This window comes from Spermophilus citellus, assembly GCF_964194105.1.
Source record: "Spermophilus citellus genome assembly, chromosome: 3".
NCBI lineage: Eukaryota > Metazoa > Chordata > Mammalia > Rodentia > Sciuridae > Spermophilus > Spermophilus citellus.
The window spans coordinates 26,712,311-26,737,305 of NC_138184.1; the positions used below are offsets into that span (position 1 = coordinate 26,712,311).

At 39.3% G+C, this 24,995-nt stretch overlaps 1 protein-coding gene across 5 annotated transcripts in view; it reads left to right on the forward strand.

Annotated features, from left to right (window-relative positions):
- Positions 1-24,995, forward strand: part of TRANK1 (tetratricopeptide repeat and ankyrin repeat containing 1) — a gene marked incomplete at its 5' end in the record, with an annotated part of 101,363 nt that overhangs the window by 12,001 nt on the left and 64,367 nt on the right. For 2 of the 5 annotated variants that reach the window (XM_081283720.1, XM_081283719.1), the window contains 6 exons: positions 9,932-10,063; positions 13,821-13,947; positions 17,683-17,833; positions 20,564-20,682; positions 23,951-24,034; positions 24,668-24,806. In XM_081283720.1, the coding sequence (XP_081139846.1) occupies positions 9,932-10,063; positions 13,821-13,947; positions 17,683-17,833; positions 20,564-20,682; positions 23,951-24,034; positions 24,668-24,806 (752 nt within the window). Of the gene's footprint in view, positions 1-9,842; positions 10,064-13,820; positions 13,948-17,682; positions 17,834-20,563; positions 20,683-23,950; positions 24,035-24,667; positions 24,807-24,995 lie in introns of those variants that run through there. The other 3 variants (XM_081283721.1, XM_081283722.1, XM_081283718.1) reach the window with 2 other exon arrangements.

Consider the following 24,995-nt stretch of genomic DNA (forward strand, 5'->3'; position numbering starts at 1 on the left):
TCTTTACACTTGCTTTGCAAGGTTAACAGCGGTATTATTGGGTCTCACCTTGGTTTTGCAGGTTGTCACTCCATTTTTTTTAAGGGGACAAGTAGTAAGGAAACTTAAAATTTCATATTTATGGGGATGCTATGGAGCAGTTCACGAGTTTCTAATTGTAATACTGTGGGCAGTAAATAGGGGATGCTTGGAGGAGATATGAATTGAGTTTACTCAATACAACCTGTGACCCCACATTCTGTGCCAAAATGTGGTACAGAAATAATTTCAAGAGAACTTAGTTCATAATTACAGGTATTATTCATCTTTATATGTTGAGTGTTGTGCATCATAGAAAGAATGCATGAAGCTCAGAGATGGCAACAGGATAATGCAAAGAGCATGGAAATACCCTGCACACTGAAATTCTGGGAAATAGCCTTCATTTATCCATCATGCTCACACACAAGGAATTGGAATCTAAATTTTCCACTGAATAGAAAAATAACATTTTAGATGTTGCACCTGGATTACTGTTCTATCCAGAACCACATTCTCCAATAGAACTTTCTGCAATGATGGAGGTACTCTAGCTCTGTACTGTCAGATTTGGTAACCAGGAGCCGGCCACACATTGCCATGGAGCACTTGAGACATGAATAGAGTGACTGGGAAGCAGAAGTTTAATTGTATTTTGGTTAATTTAAATTAAAATTTCAATATCTTCATGTGTCTAGTGGCCACCATATTGGACAGAATGTTCCAAATAGAATAATAAAAGAATAGTATAGGAGCCAGATCAAATAGTAATAGTTAAAGCTAAATCACCATGTTTTTAGCTTTAAGTAACAGAAAACCCAATGTAAGCAATAAGAATATTTATTGCTTCATTTGAGACACTCTATTGTTTGGCAAACCCAACAGTCCCTGTCAACCTCTTTTTGTGCCTACCATTATAGATCCAGATAGTTATTTCTGACCAGTGACACAGGTGGGATCTACTTAGGGACTTTGGGAAAGTTTCCTCTTTTGTGGAAGAGTTGAGTGGTATGGGGTTGTGTGTGGCTCTTCCCTTTGCCCTGTTACTGCCTTGAAGGTTATACCTAGAGTTTTAGCAGCTTTCTTCAACCCTCCGCAGACAAACATGAGGGCACAAAGCCAGTGTGTTTATAATGGTGTCACAGAAAGATGCAGAACTACTTTTACCCCCTGACTTTTGATTATGTGAGAAAATTACTGCTCCTGGTTTAAGCCATGTTCACATATTCTGTTTCTGGGAGCCAGATACATCCTAACTGATGTATTCACATAAACAGAAGTAAGTCCAGAGATGGGGCAGGCTTTAACATTCTCTCAAATCAGTGCCTCCCATCCCAGTTTTCCTCTGATTCTCTGGGCTCGGTCCTCTTTATTTGAGTGTTGATTTATCCTTAGGCCAGAAGCAAACTGAAGCTGAAGTTAGGGTCACATATCTACACATCACAATGTCTAGATTCACAGCCTCACATCCATATTAGACATGCCTCAAGAAATAATGATCCTTTTCTGGAAGCTTGTTTAAAAAAGTGATAAAACATTTCTCCAGAGTCCTTCATAAAACACTTCTTTACTTTTTGAGGTCCAGAACTGTGCCCCATGCTCAGTACTGAACCAACCCCTGGCAGGGAGATAGGATTTGCTCATCAAAACCTTAGAAATGTGGCTGGGGTTATAGCTTAGCAGTAGAGCACTTGCCCCACACATGTGAGGCACTGGGTTCGATCCTCATCACCACATAAAAATAAATAAAATAAATGAAGATATTAAAAAACAAACAAACATTAGGAACTAGGAATAGAGTCGGCTTTTCTTAAAGCCAGGGGCTTTTGGAGGGGACAGAGGTAAATAACTGTATCAAAATTGGGGTTCAGTTAGACAGGAGAAGTTACTTTAAATGGCCCAAGAATGGACCCTATAGCCAAATGGGTAGATTGTCAGAGCTTCCTAAGTTATAAATATCATTAAGGATCAACTTTCACATTTCTACCATAAAAGATTAACCTGTTTTTATTACAAAACCATTTCCTGGCACCAGGCTATCTCTAGAATCTAAGGAAATCTCCTTAGCCACTTATCGGTAATTGGTGCCTTAGAAAATTTATTTCCTGAGCTTATTTGTGTGCTGTATAGCTGAATGATGACTGTAAGGTGTCTAGGTCAGAGTCCACTCTTCTTCCAGCTCTTTGGTAGTGATATTACTAAGCTGAGAAAATGGTTCTCATTGTTATCTAGTGGTCTTACATATTGCTACCTAATAGTTACTTATTAAAAACAACACAGGGCTGGGGATATAGCTCAGTTGGTAGAGTGCTTGTCTCACACGCATAATGCCCTGGATTCAATCCCCAGCACCACAAAAACCCAACAACACAATTCTCTATGGTTGAGTCAGATCTTCATAAAAGAGGACATTCATATGGCCCATAAACTTAAGAAAAGGCACTCAACGTTTTTAGTCATCAGGAAAATGCTAATTAAAACCACAGTGAGATACCACACTGGCTAAATTTGAAAACACTGACAATACCTAGCATTGAAAATACTGGCAGTTTATACTCTCAGCATACTGCTTTTGGGAATATAAATCGATTCAACCACTTAGAAAACTGGTGGTATCTACTAAAACTAAACAGTGTATCTCCTCTGCACCTCAGCGATTTTCTTCCTGGGAAGGTACCCCCCACCCAGTGCAGACATTATTCACTGAGAGACATGTACAAGAATGTTTATAACAACTTCATTCATAGTTATCTCAAACTCATCAACAAATGGATAAATAAGTGCTCATCAACAGAATGGATAAATAAATTGTGACATGTTCATACAACAAAACATTGCACTGCAATAAGAGAATGGGACCGGTACTTGCAATACTATAGGTGAGTCTTACACAGATAAAGTTCAAGGAAAGAAATCAACTAAGAAGGGTACCCACTGTGTGGTTATGAGGTTCAAGGAGAGGCAAAACTCATCTGTGGTTGAGAAGTCAAAATAGTGCTGGAGGTGGGATTAGATTAGAAATGGGCAAGAGGGAATCTTCTCAGGACCTGGAAATGTTCAAATACAAATTTTGGTGGGAGTTACATGAATTTAAAAATTCAATGAGCCAGACATTTAAGACCAGTGACTGTTACACGTATTATTGTGTTTTATCTCAATAAAAATGTTACCAGAAAAAAAAGGGGGGGCCTGTTTAAGATAATGGGATATGACAGATCCCTATTGTATCTCTTTTTATTACCAGTGTATGGTAATTTTGATATATGTTATCTGACAATTTGACTGTAACCCCACGTGTATTTGTTGCATAATGTGGTTATTCTTATGGTCACAGAAATTATACTGTGAGTTCCACCTGCCTGTGATGCCTGCTAAGAGATGAGTTTTAATTGTTATCTTGTCAATAGGGCCAGGCCTTCTTGTGGTTTTATAAATAATTTGTATCTTGGCTGTCTTTACTTCTGCGGTATGCATGTAAATAATTACTAGTAAAGATGGGGGAGGCTTTGGTATCCTGCCATGTTTTAGGGATTTTGGTGTAGCATAGTGTGCATAAGTTAAATAAATAAATTTCCTGTTAAACATGGAATAGAAATAGAAGTCTAGAAAATGTTCCTTTACATTGATGCATTAATGTTTCTGTTTCTGGATTTCCGATTCATTTCTTTTTTACTTAGATTTCCTTTTAAACTGTGGTAAAAACCACAAAATTTTTCATTACTGTTTTTAAGTGTGTTTACAGGTTAGTAGCATTAAGTACATTTTCACCGTTGTCCAACTGATCTCTAGAACTTTTTCATTTGCAAAACTGAAACTCTGTATTTCTTAGACATACCTCCACATCTCTCCTTTACCCCACTCCACCATTCTGCTTTCTGACTATATGAATTTTATTTCTGTAGACACCTCAGAGAAATGGAACTATATACCATTTGTCCTTCGGCGTCTTGTTTTTTTTTTTTTTTTTTTTTGGGTCTCTTTTTGTGTGTGTGGCATTTAGGATTGAATCCAGGGGCATTCTATTATTAAGCTATACTCCCAGCCATTTTTATTTTATTATCTTTTACAATTTTGAGGCAGGGTCTCACTAAGTTGCTGAGGCTGGCCTTGTACCTGTGATTTTCTTGCCTCAGCCTCCTGAAGTCTCTGAGATTACTGATGTTAAATGTTTTACCCCATAGAGTCAGTGACATAGAATGGATATTCACAGGGGGCTGGAGACTCTGTGTATGTAAAAGAAAATTCAGTAGTATTACATTTATATTTGAAATCAAAGCTCCCATTTGTATAATGCAGAGTAAAGTTTGGCAAAAATACTTGAAGTTGATTTCTCCTGCCCCTTACTCTCAGTCCCATGAAGTCCATCAGCAATTCTTATTGGCTCTTCCTTCTGAATTCATTCTATATTGGCCTGTTCTTTTCCATTTTGCCTTTGGCTAGGATGATCCAGAAATATCCCTTAGGACTTATTAATCCTCAGCTTAAAATCTTCTAGTGCTGTACTGTCCAGTGCAATAGCCACTAGTCAAATATGGCTCTGTATGTATTTACTTAATTAAAATTAAGTAAAATTTAAAATTCAGTTTTTCAGTCATACTAACCATATATGTAATAACTGCATGCAGCTAGTGTATTGGATAGTGCAGAACAGAACATTTGCATTGTCATGAAGTTGTAACGAACAGTGTTGCTTTCCCAATTGCATTTAAGATGAACTCCAAGCTCCTCTGAAGTCCTTTACGATCCTAGTTCATTTATCTTTGTAGATATTGCTTATCCTTCAGCTTCACTTCTGCATCCTGCTTACCTGTCTTCTTGAACTGTGAAGCTCAGAGCCTTTGTACATACTGTTGCTCTCTCCTGAACACTTACCCTTCGCTGGGATTACTGCTCTTCTAGAATTTTGGCTTTAAAAGTCAATTCCAAGAGAGGCAATCTTGCATTTTGACCCCTAGAAACTAAGCTGTTTTTCTGTTATATGATTTCTTATAACCTTGACTTTTTCTTTGTTAGAAGAAAAATCTATTTAATATTCTCATAATTATTTATTTAATGTTTTTCTCCCTGGGGATAGTAGCTATTCTTTTACCTTCAAACTTCTGATATGCAGCACAGTGCCTAGCATAGGTTAGGCAATGTATAATTTCCAGGGCTGGAGCATTCTGAAAGATACAGACCCTACCGGGAAGCACATGTGTTCAGTGAGTGTCTGAGATTTCACCAGAAGAGGCATGTAGGTTTAGAAAGTTAAGAGATCCTGCATATGAGGGAGGTATTTATTTATGGTGCTTACTTTTTACTGGAAGTATGACTCATAGGATGCAAAGTTCAGGACAGTTCAGAGCTGGACTAGTCAACTGGTTTTAGAATCATCATCTTGTCTTTGATGTATATGTAGTTGGGTGTGGATGAGGCTGTGTATATTAAGGAGGAATCATTTGAAGTTGATAGACAAAGGAGACCAGCTAGAATGGAACAGCCATCAGTTTTTGGAGGCCACTTAACTGAGTTTTGATGGGTTGGGGCAGGCAGTGAGACTGCTGAGGCCTGGTGGCAAGGTGAACAGGCCGCCTTGTTCCATTTAGCACCTGAAGAGGAAAGGCTTTGGAATAGCACCTTATTTATCCAGAAGCCTCTGAAAGATTTTGAATGAGTTTCTTAAGAAAATCCCTACTCTTCTCCTCCCACATTTGTATCCTTTCCCTTATGTGGGGGGAAAAGAAAGCAAAGAAAGTAAATTGGAATCCTCAGAATGAGCTCTTAGTTTGGATTCTTAATTTGAACTGTCTATGGCCCCCTGCCTGGGGAAAAGGAAATACTCAGTTTTAAGAGGAACTGTCTTTGAATTCAGTGAGAATTGTCTCTCACCCAGCATTCCAGAACTGATAATGGATCATTGACTGCTTTGGGAGTCTTTAGATTTAAAAAAAGAAGGGCACCAAAAAAAGTAAGCAATTTTTTTGGCAAAGAGGGGAGTCTGCTTAAGAACTCCCTTAGTGCTTCTATGGATTCCTTGGCTGGATTTAGGAATTCAGTCAATATAAGAACTGATTATCATGTGAAAAGCACAAAAGTTCTATCAGTTTTACGTGTACATAGGAGTGAAGTTCAAGGAAATGACCAAAGCATGATGCTTTTATATTTTTCAGACAAAGAATAATAAATCTGTGAAGGAATGACAGGACAAATGGATATCTGGACTACAGCAGTAAATTCAAAGGGTGTTACCAAGAGATATGTGTGGGAGGAAGATGGAGAAGCTAGTGAAGGATAAAGATTAAAGTTTATTTACTCAGGTTCATTGCAGCCCCAGTTACTAGTATATGGTGATCATGGTTCTTTTCCAGCCTTGGTATGTGAAGGGCATCCCTCCTGAAAGAATCTCCATGGCTTGCTGCATGTAGGGAAGGCCAGGTCATATGGCCTTTCTACAATTACAGATCTTCAAATGATTGCAGTCTGAAATAACCAATATACAAATTTGGCATGTTTTGAGATGGTACATTTTTAATCCCTTTATTGTCAAGAATTCTACTAGTATCTGGAAAAGATATGAAGACAAATCCTTCTTCTGCCCATCTCAGCTCCCCAGGAACGCCACCACTTGTAATCTTTGCTCTATTCCAATAACTCAGTTATAGAAGTTCATGTATATATACACAGCATATATACACAGTAATAAAAAGCCACAACTTCTTGATTCTTCTGTGTTTCAGACTTGTTTGTTTCAAAATCTACTAAGTACATTTGCATTTTTCTTGCTTTTGCTTCCTTAACTTAGTGAGGCAGCCTGTGACACTTTCCAACAACTAGACTTTGAACTCTCATAGCCACGTAGTAACACTGACCAAAAGCCAGTAGTGCAGCTGTGAAACTGTCTTTATGTATCATGTAGCTTTTGCATCATTAATAAAACTGAAAGCATAGGGGAATAAATGCTTGGTACCAGCCTCAACTATCATATACTACAGTGATTTTACTGGATGCTAACATTTTAGTTTCTGTCCTGGCCTGTCAGAGTGTAGTTCTTAGTTCTTGTTTAAATTCCAGAACTGCCACTTTCCCACGTGAATGTGCCAAGTAGCTTAACTTCTTTTTGCCTCAGTTCCCTTACATATAAAACAGTGATGCGAACATGCCTACCTGGGGTAAGAATGAAAGACACAATAATGTAAAGCACACAGTGGGTACATACTAGCTCTCAAAAGTATTCTCATTATAGTAAATTATTGTCACTTTCATTTAATCATTTTATATTACAAATTGACTGCCAGTGATTTTAAAAAGAATCAAAAGACCCAACAATTGAGCTGTCTGTCTTCTGTGGTGGAGATATAAAGCATTCTTCCTTATAATGAGAACATAATTTTCAAGGAATCCTATTGGGAAGCAAAAAGCCTTTTTAGTGGTTGGCATTCCTCCTATCCTCTTGGCATGAGCGTACCAAGGAAAAGCAGAAACAGGTGAATGAATACATTAGATATTTGCCTACATAACATTTAGTGCTCATGTTGGTTTTCTAAAGGGGTAAGAAAAAATTTTGAAGTGAATAGCTTTTATTGTTATTTGCAAATACAGTAGAAGCATTTTATGTTTAAATTTTCACTTAGACCCTTAAAGAGTTTCATTTTAATAACATTTATGATTATTAAGGTGATAGATTGCACAGCAATTGGAAATTCAGAAAAATATAAGGAAGAGAATTAAAACCCTGCCTAATCACAATGGCCTGGCTGTTAACATTGTGGCATATTTCAGTATATTTTGTTACATTAAGTATATTTTAAATATATTTAAATTTTAATTTGATGGGCTGGGGATGTGGCTCAAGCGGTAGCGTGCTCACCTGGCATGCTTGGGGCACTAGGTTCGATCCTCAGCACCACATAAAAATAAAATAAAGATGTTGTGTCCACTGAAAAACTAAAAAATAAATATTAAAAAATTTTCTCTCTCTCTTTAAAAAAATAATAATTTGACGTCACACACTTTTTACATATAGCTTGTATTTTTCATTTACTAACTTTGTCAGTAAATGTCCTTTTATAATATGATTTTTAAAATAAATATATGGCTTTCTACTGTATGTGTATTTACTGATTTAAATCCATTATGTACTATGGATCAGTTTTTCACCATGGTGAACATCCGTGGGGTTGAATCTATTTATGACATAGTATATTTCTTCTGTAAGCAGTGCCTCATCACTTGGGATCATTCTTTTCATTATTTTCCAGTGTTACTTTGTTTAATTTTCTATTTCTTTACTTAGTAGTGAGGGTAATCCTACTTATCCACTGTTTTGGACTCTTACATGTGTTGGTCAGAATATTGGTCTTTTCTTGCAATGGACAGGTATTGTCCCTTTGTCAGTTGTCACAGTGATTTCCTTGTTCTTGTTTTCTAGTCACAGCCAGTTTAAAGACTTTCTATTGGACAAATGGCTAACAGTATTAGAGAAACATGTCTATTCCCTAGCAAATCAGTGCCTTATGTTTTTCTCATATTTTCCTCAGTCATCTCTGTGTAAATGTGTCATATAATTTAGAGATTATTGGATTGAAAGTATATGTAGAATTTTGTATTCTGACTTATTTAGGAGTCATGCCTCATTCTGAAAAAGCGCTGCCTAAGGAATGCAGTACAGTTCAAAAACCCACTCCCAACGAGCTTGGATGTGCTTAAAATAAGCCACAACATATATCTGCTTGGTCTTGCTGCTTTTCCTAATGCTCTGCTGAAATTTGAAATGATAAAGACTATAAGGAATATTATCTGTTCAAGAATTGAATTGATCAACAAGATACCCTCTAGATTTTTATAACCTCATTGGTACATGCTCTGCATGAATGCCTATATTGTCCTCCCATTTAAGGCCCTCCCTTCTGCTTTGCCTTGTCCACTGTGATCCTGAGAGAGGGAAATCCTAGGGGACATCTCTTTTGACCTCTTCCTTTTTCCTGTCTCCTTGGAAGCTGCTTCTAGATGCATTCTTGGAAACTCTGCTTTCCTGCCTTTGTTCCGCCTCTACTGAGTCCCAGCATGTGGTCAGGGCTGCCAGGTACTTCTTTCCAACCCCTTGGCCACACCCAAGAAAATCAGTAATGTGCCCTTTTTATGGGTCTGACATTCAAACTTTTACACCACAACATTTAAGTACCCTTATGTGTTAGGCCATAGAGCCACAAAAATGAATAAGACAGAAATTATGACCCAAAAGAGGCAGGCACCCTTGAGAGATTTGTATAAGTAAGCAAGCAGTGGCAACTTCAGGTACAAACACTTCAATGCTCTTTTTATAGTGTTTTAAGAAGGAAGTGGGGCAGGAGAAATAAGAGGCCTTCAGAACTACACCTGCCTTCTGCGTTTTACTAAGAGGGCAGAAAGACTGTCAATGGGGTCTTGCTTATTGATGTGGTACAGTGACCAAGGACAGAAGCTTGGAATTGTTCAGATCTGGGATCAGAACTGGGAAATGCCATAGTAGATTCTTAGGAAAGTGACTTGAGCCTGTTTGGGTTTCAGTTTCCTCATCTGAACAGTGGGGAGAGTACCTCCTTATGGGCTTTGGTGATGGGTAAACAAGAGAATAATCATGGTACCAGTTGCAGGAATAGTGCTCACTACCTGCCAGTTTTATGTTGTCCCATGCATGAAAGCAGCCTCCAGTAGATCATTAATACCGAATAAATGAAGTGTTCTGGCTGCCCCCAACATCAGAAAAGAACTGAGAAGGAAAAGTTCTTCTCAGAAGCCCTGTCTAAGCCCCAGTGCTGGTGAGAAGTGTTGCCAGGGTGTGGTCTCTGAAGGTGGGTGGGGCCAGAATGAACAAACTCCTCCAGGCTCTGGGCAATACAAATGTGAAGGTGAACTTGCCTTACACGGGCAGCAAGCCTTTCCTCGTCCCCTACAGGATGGACCCAGCAGCTTATGCTGAGCTATTGAAAGAATCTGGCAACCAGGTTCTTAAGAATGGGAACTTCTCTTTGGCCATCAGAAAGTACGATGAAGCCATCCAGATTCTCCTGCAGTTATACCAATGGGGGTAAGTATTTGGATTTTATATCCACTTAAAAAAAATAAATGAATACTCTGTTGTTTATGTTTTCTTCTCATTTCTTACTGCACCATCTTGTTTCTGTTTCCTTTCTCCCTCACTTCCTATACATTGTCAGCACAGAAATTGAATGAGAATGTTAGTGGAAAAAGGGAAACAGAAACTGAAACACAGAGGGCTGTTGATAAACATAACAAGAGCTTCTACTTCTGTCTGGTTAAGGGATCGAACTTTCTGGGACAGCTGAAGTCCCCTCTTTCTTTCATCTTCTTGATGTTCTTGCCCTTTACCCCTGACCACAGGGGCACACCTTCCAGGCACCAAGGCTTACTCTTGCTTTCCTTGCCCCTTCAGCTTTAGGAAACCTGTTCTCAAACACTATCGTCATGACAGAATGAGAAATTATTGAGGACTCCAAACAGCCTTTGTTTATGTAGGTTATAGCCATCTGTTAATCCAAATTAAAACTTAAAACTGAGAAATATTTAAAATATGTATTTTTAACTTATTAAAAATACCCCACGTCTATTATGTTTTTATGAAAAATACCTACGTTTTTCAAAACAAAAGTTTTGTGAGAAGAGTGGCACATTTTTGCAAATTTCCTTAGCATTTACCTTAGTAAAAGATAGTTTGCTTCTTCACCTGTTTCTGCATTCATTTTGTTTTGATATCACATTATGTAGCCTCTAGAAAATTCCTTGTATGCTGTGAGAGACTAAGTGTGAAAAAGGTTCATAGTGTTTTAGTATTATTGTTCTGTTATTTCCTGATGTTGCTGTAACAAATTACCATGAACTTAGTAGTTTAAAACAATACATATTTTTCTTTTACATTTCTGAAGGTCAGAAGTCTGAAATGAATTTTGTGGGGCTAAAATCAAAGTTTTATCAGGGTGGTTGCTTTGTGGGACTCAGAGGAGAATCCACTTTCTTGCCTTTATATCTTTTAGTGTCTATCTGTATTCCTTGTTTTTTGTCCCCTTCCATTATCAAAGCTCATTGTTCCAATCTCTGTGCCCATCATCATAGTGCCTTCTCCTTTCCTGTAGTAGTGTCTCACTTTGTCTCCCACTCCTAAAGATCCTTGTGATTGTATCATAGTCCAAGATTATCTTCCTTCTCAAGATCCATAAATTTGTCATAACTGCAAAATCCTTTTTGCTGTAGAAGGTTATATTTGGGAGCCATTTTTTGGCCTACTATGATGGTGAAAATATTTTGACTTTGTGAACCATCTGAAATGAAATGGTCTTATGACCCTCAGAGATTTGGAGATCATTTTGGGGGAAATGGCTGTAATAGAGGGAGCAGAAGTTGGCATCTGTGGGGTATACACAGTCTAAACATGTCCTGTGAATTAAATAACTGAAACATAGCTCTCACCTCCTTTTTCTTTTTTTTTTTTTTTTTTTTTAAAGAGAGAGTGAGAGAGAGAGAGAAGGGGACAGACAGAGAGAGAGAATTTTTTTTTAATATTTATTTTTTAGTTCTCGGCGGACTCAACATCTTCGTTTGTATGTGGTGCTGAGGATCGAACCCGGGCCGTACACACGCTAGGCGAGCGCGCTACCGCTTGAGCCACATCCCCAGCCCCACACCTCCTTTTTCTATCATCCCTGGTGTCTGAACTCTAAATGAACTTGAGTTGAGTGTGATTGATTTATGCCTGTAGCTTCTCTTGTTCTGTTTTAGCCTGGTATATAGATCAGGACTGTGTAAGACTGGGCCTAGAACTCCTCATTTAGTATAAAACATTCAAATTTCCTAATGAGGTACTGTTGCAGAGTGGTTTTGATGGTACACTGATTCCACACTGTTTGTGCTTAGATCTTAGCTCCTTCACTACTTTTGTGACCACTAATTGGGACTTCTGCCTCAGTCCTCACATGCTGCTGAACCTTCCTGATACTATGCCCTTGCCTACTCCCGGCTGCTCGCTTTCCTGCCTTTGTTAGCAAACATAGGGATTAGGTGTGTGTGATTTTCTGAGGGAGTCCTCTCAGGAGAATCGGACCCAGGGAAGCAGGCTGGGGCAGGTTAGAGCTCCAAGCAGGGATGGTACTTTCAGGGTGGATTCAGCCTGATTGCACTGGAAGTTCTGAAGCATGAATTCTACCATAGAGCTGGTTCCACTTTCAAACCAGAGGGCTAACCTTTTCATTGCCATGTCAGTCATTGTAGGCTGTCCAGCCTCTGGGGGTTGTCCTAGGGAGTGGACTGCCATAACAAAATACTGTAGACTGGGTGGCTTAAACAAAGCGAATTTATTTCTCATAGTTTTGTAGGCTGGACATTCAAGGTGCTAGATGATTTGGTTCCCCTATGAAGGCTCTCTTTCTGGCTTATAGGTAGCTGCCTTCTACCTGTGTCCTTACATGGCAGATAGAGAAGAGAACGAGTATGCTCTCTAGTGTCTCTTCTTACAGGGGCACTAGTCTTGTTATGAGGGCCCCACCCTCATTACCTCATGTAAACATAATTACCTCCCAAAGGCCATATCTCTAAAACAGTAACAGTAGGGGATTAGGGCTTCAACATATGAATTGTGGGGGGCGTAATTCAGTCTGTAGCATGGTGTAACTTCCTGGGAGAGGGCAGCTTTTGTTAGTCAGAGGGCAGGTCACTGGAGAAGGGAGTTCTGAGAGCCCCTAGATGGAGCCAACAGTTGCTGCAGCTGGAAATGGTTACACATGTCTGGAAAAGTCACCATGGTATCACTTACGTTTGTGGTCATGGGTATCCTGATAACACCTGCTACCTGCTTTGCCAGTCCCTGCCTTCTGAGTCTTATCCCTTCATCTGAAGGAACTCATAGGCAGTGAAATAAGCCAGATATACAGAAAACCAAGGGTGGGGACAGTAATAGAGGTGATTTTTACTTTATTTTTGTTTGTATTACCTAACTTTTCTACAGTGATTTGTATTGTTTCACAATTAAAATATCAAATACAAAAGTCGTAAGTCTTGCTTTTCTCCTTTGTGTGTTTTACATTTCAGTGGCACTTGGGCTTCTCTTGACACTGTAGTATATTTTGTATGTTACTTCTTCCAACCTGGTTTCAGTTCTAACCTTGCTACTGTACTACCAATAGACTCAGGCAAGAGGGGTTCCCTGCTGTGCTTTAGAGGGCCCCCCCCTTTGGCCATCCTCCAGCTGTGACCCTTCCTACAGGCAGGAGTCTGTGGGGTTGGGGCTTCACTCACCCAGAGCCCTTGCCTCCCCTTTGTCCACACTGTGATTAGCAGGACCCTGGAGTTCCTTGCCCATAGACCCTGTTCCCAGAGCCTGCGGGAGTCTATAATCTGCAGCCTATGGTATGGTCATGTGTTCTGCAAGATCCTTCCTGTGTATCACTCTGCATCCATTCAGCACCAGCATCTGTGTGGAGTGGTTCCTGTAAAGGCCCAGTGGGAACTCCCCTCCTTAGCACCAGTCACCATTTTTATAACATCTTCTCCAACAATCTCTGAAAAATAAAAAGATTTGTGGAGATCAGTGGGAGATGGAACTAAGGTAATGAGAACATTTGCCATTAGAAGGTGGGAGCAGAGAACTTGGAAGTGAGGAAGAACAAATTTGTACATTGTAAATGCTCTAGGCTTTCTAGGGGGCTACAGAGGACAGATCTGATGGGTATAATTGAGACATTTCCTGCTGGAACCCTCTTCCTGATGCCAGGGTGGCCTTCAAGGATTGTTTACCATGTTTGCTTTATTGACCACCATTTTGTTCTTTCTCACAGGGTCCCCCCGAGGGACTTGGCTGTGCTGCTGTGCAACAAGTCCAATGCATTTTACAGTCTTGGGAAATGGAATGAGGCTTTTCTTGCTGCCAAGGAGTGTCTTCAGTGGGATCCAACCTATGTGAAGGTATGGGTTGGTGGCAGCTTTGGGTGGTGGCTGCTGCCCTCTTCCTCTTAACCTGCCTCTTTTCCTCCTGTCTTTTTTTTTTAAGCATAGAAAGCTAGTTTTATTTAAAGAATAGAACAGAGAGAGACTTCTCTGAAGAGAGGGGCACCAGAGCTGGGTGTCTGAGAAGTGGGAGTATCCTGCCCCTTTTATACATTTTAGATTTCCTTTGTTCTCATGCTCTCTCCTCCCTCCTTTCTTTGTAAAATGTACATGCTAGGTGTGCTTCACCTGCAGTTTTCTTTGTACTTAAGACAGCAGCCCATAGGGCAGGTGAGCATTACCTGGAAAAGAGTAAAAGCAGTGTTAGCAAATAATTCACTTTTTTGGGGCAGTGGAGCTTGGCCTCCTGGCATCTGGAGGATAGTGAGATTTTGGAGGAGCTCATATTATTCTTATATAGTTATACCAATACTTCTAATCTGTTCATGTTTTTTGCTGTTTATAAGTTTCATTATAGCCAGGCTTTCTTTCAGATGCAAGCTGGGTAGATGACATGATGCCAGTTCTTCAGAGAGAATTTCTTAGTGTAGAAATCAGCTCCTTGAGGAGAAATCATGGAAGTTTGAGAGGCTGCATTTCAGTTAAAATGCCCTAAGTGTCCACTTTTTTTGGGGGGGGGAGGGGCTTGTTGTTACAGTGCTGGGGATTGAACTCAGAGCCTCATGTATGCTAGGCAAGTACCCTACCACTGGACTGCATTCCCAGCCCTAGTGCCCACTCATCAAGGCAGGTACACAGGTTCTTGATGCCTCAAGGCAGACAAAAGGAGCAGAGGACACCATCCCAGCCATTTAGTATTTCACATTCAAGTTGGCAAGAGGAATTCTGGTGCAAATAAAATAACAGGATTTAAATCAAATAGCAATTCTGGAGCTATCTGAAGCAAATGGCAATTAAGTGTCAAATTAGTGGTCTAGACAGTTTTTAGAGAGGCTCCACCATAAAGTGGGAAAAGCCTAGGCCTTTCTGTCTCATGTTCTACAGTGTTCTGGTTTCAGCAGATTGGCTGAATTACACTTCTCTCAGCCTTAATTTCTTCCACTGCAAACTAAGATAATGCTTATGTGTTGCTTCAAGGATTAAGGAGACAGTAACCAAAGTTGTTAGCACTTAGTGAGTAGGAGTTATTGTTATATCCTTAGTGGCATTTGTGTATGATTGCTGGAAGTAGACTGAAGTGAAAAGGGGTGGGGAGGCTAGGCCTAGTGATTACTACCACCCTGAGAGAGGAGTGTGGATATTTTACATTGTAAGTAGGCACTGACCCCTAAGCCTCTCTTTTGGAGAATGAATACTTCTTTTTTCCCCTGCAGTTCCGGGGTTCATACCTATGGTCTAATGCATGCCTGGAAAGCACTCTGTACCACTGAGCCACACCCCCAGCCTGGAGGGTGGATATTTTGAAAGTCACTGACTAATTTTAAATGGGGCTAGGGTTGTGGCCCAGTGGTAGAGTGCTGGCGTAGCATGCATGAGGCACTGGGTTCGATCCTCAGCACCACATAAAAATAAAACAAAGATATAGTGCCCACCAAAACTAAAAAATGAATATTTAATAAAAAAATTTCTTAAAAAAAATGAGAGTGCAGGTCTGGGGTTGTGGCTCAGTGGTAAGGTACTTGCCTCACAAGTGAGAGGCACTGAGTTCAATCCTCAGCACCACATAAAAATAAATGAATAAATAAAGATTTTGTGTCCATCTACAACTAAAAATAAAAAATAAAAAAATGGGAGTACAGTCCTGAGAAACTCTTCCCCAAAGCATTTCAGGATTGTCTCATTTTCTAAGCAGGACAGGGTTAGTTGATGTTTGTCTGCATCTCAGAAGTTGTGACTGTGGCCCAAGGGGCAAGCGGTGCTAAATGATACTCCAGGCTTCTTCCTTGAGTGGCCAAACTTACAACTCTTGACAGCACAGCCACCAGGGCCACTCCTCCCTTCTTATGCAGGGATTCTGTGTGTCATTGTCCTCTGCTCCCCATTTCCATTGTTCTCTATAGGAGAGGAAAAAATTTTTCTCCTCTGCCTATTTTTGGTACAATAGTTGGGCCCCTATAAACAACACTGATAAGAAACAGTTTACCAGAAGGAAAGCATACAAATTTATTTTTGATGCTGATTTTTGTGTGACATGAGGACCTTTATAGAAAAGAAGTAAACACCCCAAACAACAGGATAGGCCGAAAATGTATATGTAATTTTCAACAAAGTAATAAATTGTGTAGATATGGAAAGACAAAGGAAAAGAACTTTTAGGGCTGTGACCTGTGGGAAGGTTGATATATGGAGAAACAAATGGAAGGTAAGGACATTCTTAGCAAGGTTTGTGCAGGTCCATCTTAGAACCAACTTTCTTTCTTTCTCATGATCATACAACTTTTCTGGTAAAACATTTCTTAGGATTTTTGCATTTAGTCAATTAAACTCTGGGAAGGCTTCTTTTTGCATCTGCTGAATCTTAAATTCCTTCAGTTTAAAATAATCTATATGCCAAGGTGGCATATTCAGATTCCCTTCACCTCTCTTCAAAATAAAAAATGAAATTTAAATCTGAGAGTCAAAGAAATGGAAGAATCTGTACCAGCTTGCCTGGTTGGGGTATAATACAAACAACAAACACATTTTTTTTCTTCTCTCTTTCTCTCTCTGTCTCTCTCTTTTTTTTTTTTTTTTTTTTTGACTGTTAACCTGAGATCCTTAAACTCTCTTTTTTCTTTCTTTTTGGTACCAGAGATTTAACCCAGGGGTGCTTAATCACTGAGCTACATCCCCAGCCCTTTTTTATATCTTATTTAGAGACAAGGCCATGCTAAATTGCTGAGATTGGCTTTGAACTTGTAATCCTCCTGCCTTAGCTTCCAAGTTGCTGGGATTACAGATGTGCACCACCATGCCTGGCTAAACTTTAAAATGAAGATTAAAACAAATAAAAAACAATCAGAGATTTGTTGTTAGTTGAAATTTTTAAGTGCTTTCCCTTTTATGAACCTAGTTTGTAAACACTTAGTGTATTATCTTAGAAAGTTGTATTGATAGTTCCTGATACTGATTTGGATGATCAAAATGGGGAAGGCAATGTTATTCCTAATTTAGAGTCTTTCAATTAGTATATAGGCAAAACTAGACTTTTTAAAAAATTAATCTTTATAGAAATCAAAATTTTTGCCCTCTTATATATATTGCTTATAACACAGAGCACAGTAAACCTCAATGCTTGCCATTACAAGTTTTTTTCTTAAATACCTAGTAGAGATTGTGTTTATTTTGATTGAAAGAATCAGGAAACATTTTCTGTGTTTACATGAAAATCTCATTCTTTTCCTGAATACCAGTCATGGGATTTTTTTCATTCCTTTGTCTGGCCCAGACTGTGATTAGAAGTATGAATAATAAGCCACACATATAATTGGAACCAGGCCTGCTTCCTTCTCTCTGTGTCACATGTTAGATGCTGTGTACATTATAGAGTCGAACTGTGATTATGTATTCGTTTGGCAGTTACAACATGATAGAAAGAATGTGGCACAGAATATAATGTGGAAACCCTGTAACCTGTGCTTGTTAGAAACCTGTGTCTGCCTGGAAATGAGGGTTCTGAGTTGATTCTCCCGTATCACCAGTCTTGCCTTTCCTTTCAGCAGCAGGTTAGAGGAGATGGGGACATTATAATTTTGCTCTTTTTTCCTGCTGCAGGGGTACTACCGAGCTGGTTATTCCTTGCTGCGATTGCTCCAGCCTTATGAAGCAGCCCGCATGTTTTTCGAGGGTCTGCGACTTCTGCAAAGTGGCCAAGATCAAGCACAGATTGCTGATTTCCTTGTTGGTGTCTTCACCACCATGAGCAGTAAGTCACACTGGGGGAAATTAACTTAAAAAAAAAATCACTGCTGGGGTTGGGATTGTGGCTCAGCGGTAGAGCTCTCACTTAGCACAGGCAGGACCCCGGTTCAATTTTCAGCACCACATAAAAATAAAGGCATTGTGTTGTGTCCATCTACCCCCCCCCAAAAAAAAATCATCGTTATTTTATTTGAGAGCCTTGTGGTGAGATAATTCCATGTTGTTTCTTCATGGCCGAAGTATGTAATTTGAATGAAACTGGTTTGCACATTAGAAAGCATTTTGGAAGCTTTGCTGGCTCATGCTTATGTAAAAACAAGGAAGTACTAATATACAAATGACTTCAGGCTTTTGAATTTTTTTCAGACCCTATAAGTTTTCTGTATTGCTATTTATAGTGATTTTTTTCTCTCTCTCTCTATGTGTGTGTGTGTGTGATTTTCTTGTTTTTATAGACATGAGCCAACAAAGCTTCCGTTATATATCATTTGTCTTATGTGATTTTTGCATGTATTTCTCAAATCTGTTAAGAAAATACTCTTATTTGCTATGAAAATAACCTGGAAGGCTGACGGATGGTCCTGGGAAAGCTCCCTGCCTGGTACAGTAGTGGTTTCAGCAGAGGACCCACCCATTCAATCTAGGAGGGACTCCTAGGGGAACCTTCTGAATCTCTGCATTAGATCACCACTCTGATGACCTGACCTGTGAGATGCCTTGGTCAGTGTGTAGTTTAGACAAAACCAGAAGCCTGTAAGCACAATGAGATGGTGTACTACCAAGTCCTGCCAATATCCAGGTCTTTGTTTTGAAGTATTGTATTTGATCAAATTTAAATTACACTGATTTAAGATGTGTCATTAATTTATGGTTTGCCAGTGAGAAACATCAGTTGTAGACATGTCCCTATTTCATAGTATAGAATGTGAAAAAAGTACATATTAGAGTTACTGAGAAATGGTCTTTGGCTTTCAGAAGTGGGAAATCTCTAATAGTTGAGTCAACTGTTATCAATTCAACTGTTCCCATTGTTATTATGGGAAAGCAAATTATATGATCTGTTTGTGGAACCCTGTGAATTTTGACTCGGTTGGCCCAGAGAGGTTAGCACGGTTGCAGTGGGAAGGCTTAGAGGCAGGCACAGCCATGGTCCTCAGACAGAGAAATGCAAGGTCTCCAGACACATGTGGGTGAGCCACAGCTCTCCAGGACCCGCTTTGCTCACAGTGGCCAAAGCTGGCCTTTTTCTGTTAAAAAAAATAATGTTTTATTAGTGAATTATAGTTATACATAATAGTGGGTTCATTTTTGACAAATTCATACATGCATGAAATATAATTTGTTCCATTTCAATCCCCAGTACTTCCACTTTCCCCTCCCTTCCTCTGTCCCTTATTCCCCATCCTCTACTCTACTGGTCTTTCTTCTATTTCTTTATTATTTTTTAAATTGGTGCTTTATTGATATACATAAAGGTGGAATTCACTGTGGTATATTCATATGTGTACATGGCATAGTTTGGTCAGTTTCGTTCCATAGTTCCTCCCCTTGTCCCCACCCCCAATCTCCTTCCTTTACTCCACTAATCCCCCTTCCATCTTCATGGGATTCATCCCCTTTTATTTTTTCTTCTTTAACTTCTGCATAGGAGAAAGCATTCGACCCTTGACTTCTAAGTCTGACTTATTTCACTTAGCATGATGTTCTCCAGTTCTGTTTATTTACCAGCAAATGCCATAATTTTATTCTTATTTATGCAAAATGGCCTCTTTTTCCACCTAATCTAGTGGCTTGGCCCATTCTCTGAACTTCCCCACTGTCTTTTCTTTATCTTTTAAAAGCCGTTGTCCTGTCAGAAGCCAGGCAACAGTTATGGGAATTCAAACATCTGCTTTTTGGTGACTGTACCTTAAGATAACCTGAGTGATTTCCGTTCTGCCCATCCTGAAGGGGCAGTTAACAGGATTTCTTAGGGCAATAAATACATCTGATACTTTTTTACCAAAGTACTTCATTTTGGAGGGTATGGTCCAAATTTTGAAATTTTGAGAAATATATTTATGGAAATTTTATAATCTTTCATACAGTGTTTGTTTGTTTAATTGTTTATTTATGCCTTGAATTTAATAACCCCAGAAGAGGTGCCATGTTATTCTGGCACTTGGCCTGTCCCTTTGGTCATTCTCATCCTAGAGTTTGAGAGGGGTGATGCAGAGGATCATGAAATGCTTTAGGTTGATGGGACACTAGGTTAGAAGAAGGTGTATTGACTAGAAGAATTGGTAGATCTCAGCTTCAGTCTTAGTTTTTGTCATGACCAGCTAAACTATATGCCATGAAACCTGTCTTCAGTGATCATAGTTTCAATCTGTTAGATAACAATAATATTTGTCACATTTTTCTTAAGGGAATTGACTTTTGTAACTTCCCTTGAGCTTCCATTTCCTCCTCTGTAAGTGCAGAAAATAGACACTGCCTTAGTGGTTTGTTTGAGAGATTAAATATAAGCATTTATCACTGGACCCTGCAAATAGAAAGGCTAAGTAGATGTTAGCCCACATTATGTCTCCTGACTCTTTGGAGATTAATTTTATGGGTAAATGTAAAATGAATGCCACTTCAGTCAATTATAAAGGACTTTATACTTTGAAATGCCTTTCTTTTTAAGATTTTTAATTACCATTGTCTGTGTGTGGTCTACATTAACATTTCTAAACTATGGAATTTTTTTCAGGTGACTCCATTGTTTTGCAGAGCTTTTTGCCCTGCTTTGATCATATTTTCACTACTGGATTTTCAACAGAAGTGTGGCAATCTGTAATAGAAAAGTTGGCAAAGAAAGGATTATGGCATGTAAGTAAAAGGAACTGGCTCTCTTATGGGGAAAGTATACTTTTTTATATTTATTTTTTAGTTGTAGTTGGACACAATACCTTTTATTTATTTATTTATTTTTATGTGGTACTGAGGATCGAACCCAGGGCCTTGCACATGCTAGGCAAGCGGTCTACCGCTGAGCCACCACCCCAGCCTTGGAAAGTATGTTTTTGATGAAATTATTTCTTTCTTTTCACACTGAGGGATTGTGAAGTATTATTTGTTTATCTTGATGTCAGTAGCTTTTTAATTGAAATAGTGTTAAAGATAGAAAGTTATTGAGAAATCTTAATCAACCAATTTCTCTCTCTTTTTTTTTAAGATAGTAAAAATACTTAGTCTGTGGCAATCTGGCCTCTTGATCTGTGTCTTCAGTGTTATCAAAGAGATGTAAAGTTTGAATGCTAATGGTAATGTGAGATGAGGACAATGAACATTGTACATTCATTTTCATAATTCCTTGTTGTGCTTCAGCTATTCTGGGCCCCAGAGGACCTGTGTGCTGATCAGAGGGTTTCTGAATAATTTTAAGTGTCTGCAAAAACCAGGGAATAGCTGCTAAATGAGGGTGTAGGTATCCGTGAATCCTAATCCTCCACTTGCTGCTTTGGTTTGATTACTTCCTTTGAGCCTCATTTCCTAATTTGTAAGTTGCAACATACAAACTTTTTCTTTAAAGTTTTTTTTTTTTAGAATTAAGAAATAATGGACTACAGTATCTAATAATAACATTAGCTAATACTTATTGAAGTCTTCTGATGTGCTAGGCACTGAGCTAGGAAGTTCTGTGATACCTGATATATGCTAAGTGCCCAGCGAATAGTAGTTTTCCTTGATGATGGGTTGTAAGTGCTCATGAGAATAAGGTGGCCAAGGCTGGGAGATTGATTAGGAAGGGGCTGTTAGGTTTTCTAAAGTTGGGCATTCCAGAAAGTTCACCAGAATCAAGGGAAAACTGTTAAGGACTCTAGATCTAGGCAAGTTAGATGACTTTAGAATAGATAAATTCAATTTTTGGCAAGGTCATGAATTCCAGTAGAAATCTAATGAAAACTATGGGGCTCTCTTTGCATTCGCAGATAATTGTACATATAGTTTCATGGGTTCATGGAAAACTCCATTAAGTTTAGCCATGGTCTCTTGAAGCTTACTTCCGTATTAAAAGTTCTTAGGAGGGCAGGCAGCAAGGATCAGGAAAGCAGACTAAACTCTTGGAGATCAAGAAATCAGAAATCCAGGACCCTGTTATGACATTTTGGATCTTCTCTCTTTGGATAAAAAGGGTGGACTCAGATCTATCAATAAGGATCTTTCCAGCTTTATTTTTAGAAAGTTCTGAAATTCTGTGATTCTACTACTAAGGTAAATCTCTAGGAGGTCTTAGTCTTCATTAGCAGAAATTCTAATTTATACAGACTTAGGAAGGAGCTGGGTTCTCTCTTCCCAGTGTGAAGTGGACATGAATAAAATTCCATGGCCTAGGTGGATGTGAAAGAATGTGATCCAGGCAGCTTCTAATAGATTATCATTCCATGCAAACAATAAACATCAGGAATACAGCCCAAGTAGTAGGTTGTGTTAGTCAGTATTTTGTCACTGTGACCAAAATACCCAGCAAGAACAACTTAGAAGAAGAAAAGTTTATTTTGGGTTCACAGTTTCAGAGGTTCAGTTCATGGTTGACTGGCTCCATTGCTCTGGGTCCAAGATGAGGCAGACATCATTGTAGAAAGGTATGGTGTAAGAAAGCTGCTCAGCTCATGGCAGCCAGGAAGCAGAGAGGGAGGACAAGGTGCCAGGGGACGGGGAACAAAACCCCAAAGTTATGCTCCCAGTGACATTCTTTCTACACCCTACTTGCCTAGAGTTACCACCCAGTACAGTAGTTCATTCAAATTATTAATCCATCAAATGGATTAACCCACCAATTAGTTTGCATCTCTTATAATCTGATCATTTTACCTCCAAATAGGCCTGCATCATCTCACACATGAGCTTTTGGAGACACCTTGGTCTCTGCTGAGCTCAAAATAAAATCAGAATTTAACCAGTTGAATGGAGACTATCCAAATGATTTAAAATTTCAAATGAATTAAAGGAGCAGCACAATGGTGTCATTTTCATTTCTCCTGGGACCTAGTAGCTATAAGAGATTTAAATTGAAAGGATTCTGTAATCCTGGACAGATCTGGCAACAGGGTGAATCCCTGGGACCTAATGTTCAAACCAGAGCACAGTTCTGACATTTTGGCTGCAGTGGGGCCTGGTAATTCTCAATTACTGGAAACAGGCATCTCGTAAAAGCCAGACCAGCAATCAGGACTGTCAAAGGCCAAGATGTATCATCTTGGGTTGAGTGTGGGCACGTGCTTATTTAAGTGACACCAAACTGAAAGAAGTTAGGAGAAAGATGAGGCCATAGTATCAATTTCTTAAGTCCTAAGTCTTTTGACAAGGGTATATATGAGGGAGGTTGGAATTGAGAGTGAGTCATACCAGAGCCTGGAGTTATTCATCCTGTTGGCATACCTGGATGATCTCATTAGGGGCGTTTCAGAGTATGCCTGACCTTGGAAAATTTGCTTAAATTCTCTGAAGTTAGGTTTCATGATTTTACATAAGGTCATGGTTGAACAACTGACCTTCTGGCATGGGTGGGTGGGGGAGGGAGGGAGAGAGAGAGAGAAAGAGAGAGGGAAACCTGATTTGTAGTATTTGCCAATTTCCATAGTGTAAATACTCTCATCACAGCCAAGATAGGAAGAGATGTGCACAATCAGCTCACTAGTTGGTTCTACCATACCACACAATAGGGTCTAATGGGCCCCAAGTACTTGGGGCTTATGAAACACTGGTATGTTAAAGAATTGATCAGGATGTAATATTTCTGAAGGATTCAAGTCTTCTGGTCATACTTTAAGAACTTGGCAGGGAATTACTTTTTTACCCTGCTGTCACTATACTGTCTGTGTGCAATGCTGTGTGACATGGGCTGCTCCTGTCCTCAGCAGGCATTGAAGAAGTATGGAGAGAACTTAGTCTTCAGCAAAAACAGGAAGACATTGATTCTCAATACTTAGGCTGAAAAACTTGGTAGGTAGCTTAGCAACAGCAAAAAAAGGACAGAGCTAGAGCATGTTTTTTTTTTTTGTTTGTTTAAGGCTTAAAATAATCTTTATGCTCTGATAACCTATGTGAAGAACATTATTACTCCAACCTTTTCTTTTTTCCTCCCTCCTATCAGTCATTTCTACTGTTGTCAGCAAAAAAAGACAGACTACCAGAAAATATTCATGTCCCTGAGTTGTCACTGAAAAGTCTCTTTGAGGTAAGGTGACTTCTTGAAACTTATGGTTTCAAATCAGGCCACTTCAGCCTTGTATTTGGGACTTCCCTTTCAGCTGCCTCACCACAAATTTGTTATTTATAATAATCTTAAACTTGGACTACAGCAAATCCAGGTTTTATTAATTCCAAACTTTATGGGCAAAGGAATTTTAAATTACATATTTTTGTGTTAGCTTTTTGTTGCTGTGACAAAATACCTGAGATTAACAATTTAAAAGGAGGAAAGATTTATTTTGGCTCATGGTTTCAGTCCATCGTCAGCTGGCAGTACTGCTTTAGGACCTGTGGTAAGGTAGAACATCATGGTGGGGAGCACAAGGTAGAACAAAGATGCTTACCTCCTCATGGCGGCTGAAAAGCAGAGAGAAAGGGGACGGGGCCCCAGTCCTAATATCTCCTTCAAAGGCATACCCCTTATGATCTGCTTCTTCAACTAGGCTCTACCTCCTGAAGTTTCCACCACATCTTCGTAGTGCCACCATCTTGGGACCAAGCTTTTTGGCACATGAGCCTTTGTTGGACATTCCAAATCCAAACCATAACAATATAGTTGTATTTAATTTCCATAATTCTTATGATTATTCCTCTGTGTGTGTGTCTGAATGTTTTCCAGAAATATGTCTTCATTGGACTTTATGAGAAAATGGAACAGGTGCCCAAGTTAGTCCAGTGGCTCATCTCCATTGGTGCAAGTATTGAGACGATAGGACCATATCCTCTTCATGCGCTCATGCGACTCTGTATCCAAGCAAGTGAGTGTTCTCCTAGTTACACCCTCCAAACTGCCCTCCAGCTCTTAGACCTTGGTCTCTGCTGAGCTCAAAATAAAATCAGAATTTAACCAGTTGAATGGAGACTATCCAAATGATTTAAAATTTCAAATGAATTAAAGGAGCAGCACAATGGTGTCATTTTCATTTCTCCTGGGACCTAGTAGCTAT